We start from the raw sequence: 2,812 nt of genomic DNA, 5'->3' as shown, positions 1-2,812 counted from the left end.
TATGTATGTATGATATTAGTATGTATGTATATGGTTATATGATATATGTATAAGTTATAGTGACTATTGTTATATATGTATGTGAGTATGGATATATGTATGTATGTATATATATATGGTGTTATGTATGATGGTAGATTAAGGTATGTATATGTCTAGTATGGTAGCAGTTATGTATACTAGTAGTATATGTACTATGATGTATGAATGTTAATACGCAGTACAGTTTGCCTCGTAACGAACAGTGTTGGCGGCGGGAGGCGGCGGAAGATACCCGGGCCTACGAACATGGTTATGTCCACCGTCCCGATATGGTGGAGCGGGGAGCGTGAGCGATGTGTACGTGAGCGGGCGGTCGTGCGGACCCTGGCATGCGGTACGAGGATCCGGTAGCATCCACGCGTTCTTAGCACACTGTAGCTCACTGCCCTCGATAGTCACCGACTCACGAACGGTTGATGGGTGTCCCGCTCATTGGTTGGTGCGTTCGGTCCTTCATCTATGGGACGTGAATCAGGGAGCCGCTGCACGGGGACAAAAACCAGCACAACAAAAAAATAAAGGCCCGACAGAGATAGATAATGGCTTAAAAAGAAATGTAATTGTTACAATCCCAAAAACGGTTGTAATATTTTTTAGCAGCATTAGTCTTAAGATTTAGTTTCCATTGTTAAGGAAAAAAAAAAATGAAGTACGGTATTAAGCAAAACAGTTCAATATTTACATTTTAAAAAGAAAAAAATATTTTCAGATAACACAAAATTGGAATTTTTCGATAAATATGATCAAAGTTTCAATATTTTAGGAAAAAAGAGGTTTATGGTTTTAGGGAATAGAAGTTGTAACTTTTTAGAAAATGTTGAAAATATTTAAAAGAATCTTTTGTATTTTAGGGCAAAAATCTAAGTTACAAATTTAGTACATAGTGCATATTTTAACAAATGTGTTTTAAAGATTTTTACGATAATAAATTTGTAATATTTCAATATGATCAATGTTTAACAATAACCCCTCCTTTAGCCAGAAAAAAAGTGTTTGGTTTTTAGGAAAAAGTTGTATAAAGTTTTTGGGAAAAGTCATTCAATATTTAAGGAAAATTAAACGTGTAATTCTTTTTATAAAAGAGGTCGTATATGTGTTAAGATTTTTTTTATTTTAGGCATAAAAAATCTAAATGTTTTCAGAAAATAAATTGTAATATTTTCATGATCAAGTTTCAACATTTATTATTTAAATAAAAATTGTAAATATTTTAAAAAACAGAAGGCAGTAATTTTTAGGGAAAAAGTTTGCAATATTTTAAGTAAAAGGTATATATTTAGCAAGAAAAAAGTCGTAATATGTTTTAGATAATAGAAGTGCTAAAATTATAGCAAAAGAGTTCGCAAATGATTGTTCGATTTTTCATTTTAAGAAAAACTTGGTAGAATTATTTTTCAATGATCAAGTTTAATGATTTGTAGGAAAAAGTTGTAATTTTTCTAAGACATAAAGTTGAATATCTTTTAATGCAAAAAGCGTGTGATTATGTTTGATAAATAAAGTCGTACATTTTAAAGAAAAAAGTATGTATATACTTACAGCTGATGGGTAATCTGAACAGCTGATCTCGGTGAACGTGATCTCGGTGATACGTGATCTCAGGAACGTGATCTTACGGCTGACGGTGAGCGTGGCGGACACGCGGTCGTTTGCCGCAGACGAAGGTGGTACTCGGCCGGCGGGTCCGGCTCGTGTTCATGATCTTCAGCTGGTGGAGCTTCCCTGGACCACGATGGGAACTTCTCGCTCATCTCGATCTCCGCCGCCCCCCGCAGCCAGCGTGGACGGCACGGAAGTGGGAACCTCGCAACTCCAGCGTGGCGACCGCGTCTCCGGGAAGCTCACGCTCTTCAGCGGTTCTGGTGCCCCGCAGCGTGCAGGGGACGGGAGGACACAGGGGACAAGTTAGGAGAACATGTCAGGGCGGGCAGCATCGGAGACTGGGAATACCTGGTATCATACAGGAAGTCTGGTGAATACTGCTATTAGTATCAGGAAAGTACTGGGAAAATACTGCTGTTAGTATCAGGAAAGTATGGGAAATACTGTTTAGTATCAGGAAAGTATGGGAAAACGCTGGTAGTATCAGGAAAGTAGGGGAAATACTGCTGTTAGTATCAGGAAAGTACTGGGAAATACGGCATGTAGTATCAGGGAAAGTACTGGGAAATACTGCTTAGTATACAGGAAAATATGGGAAATACTGCTACAAGTATCAGGAAAAGTACGGGGATATGCTATCCAGTTCAGGAAAGTACTGGAAATACTGCTATCAGTATCAGGAAAAGTACTGGGAAAATAATGCTATCAGTACAGTTTCCCAGTACTTTCCTGATACTAACAGCAGTATTTCCCAGTACTTTCCTGATACTAATAGCAGTATTTCCCAGTACTTCCTGTACTGATACCAGGTATTTCCCAGTCTTCCTGATGCTGCCCCCGTCCCTGAACATGTCTGTCCTAACTTGTCCCCTTGTGTCCTCCCGTCCCCTGCAGCGCTGCGGGTCACCAGACCGCTGAAGAGCGTGAGCGTCCCGGAGACGCAGGTCGCCACGCTGGAGTGCGAGGTGTCCCACTTCAACGTGCCGTCCACCTGGCTGCGGGGGGGCGTGGAGATCGAGATGAGCGAGAAGTTCCGCATCGTGGTCCAGGGGAAGCTCCACCAGCTGAAGATCATGAACACGAGCCGGGACGACGCCGCCGAGTACACCTTCGTCTGCGGCAACGACCGCGTGTCCGCCACGCTCACCGTCAGCCGTAAGATCACGTT

At 41.1% G+C, this 2,812-nt stretch overlaps 1 protein-coding gene across 1 annotated transcript in view; it reads left to right on the top strand.

Annotated features, from left to right (window-relative positions):
• Positions 1–2,812, top strand: part of LOC116702471 (titin-like) — a 210,852-nt gene that overhangs the window by 58,082 nt on the left and 149,958 nt on the right. The window contains 1 exon segment of the mRNA XM_032536680.1: positions 2,539–2,799. Coding sequence (XP_032392571.1) covers positions 2,539–2,799 — 261 coding nt within the window.

This window comes from Etheostoma spectabile, chromosome 2 (genome assembly GCF_008692095.1).
Source record: "Etheostoma spectabile isolate EspeVRDwgs_2016 chromosome 2, UIUC_Espe_1.0, whole genome shotgun sequence".
Lineage (NCBI taxonomy): Eukaryota > Metazoa > Chordata > Actinopteri > Perciformes > Percidae > Etheostoma > Etheostoma spectabile.
This window is presented reverse-complemented; position numbering and strand designations above follow the sequence as displayed.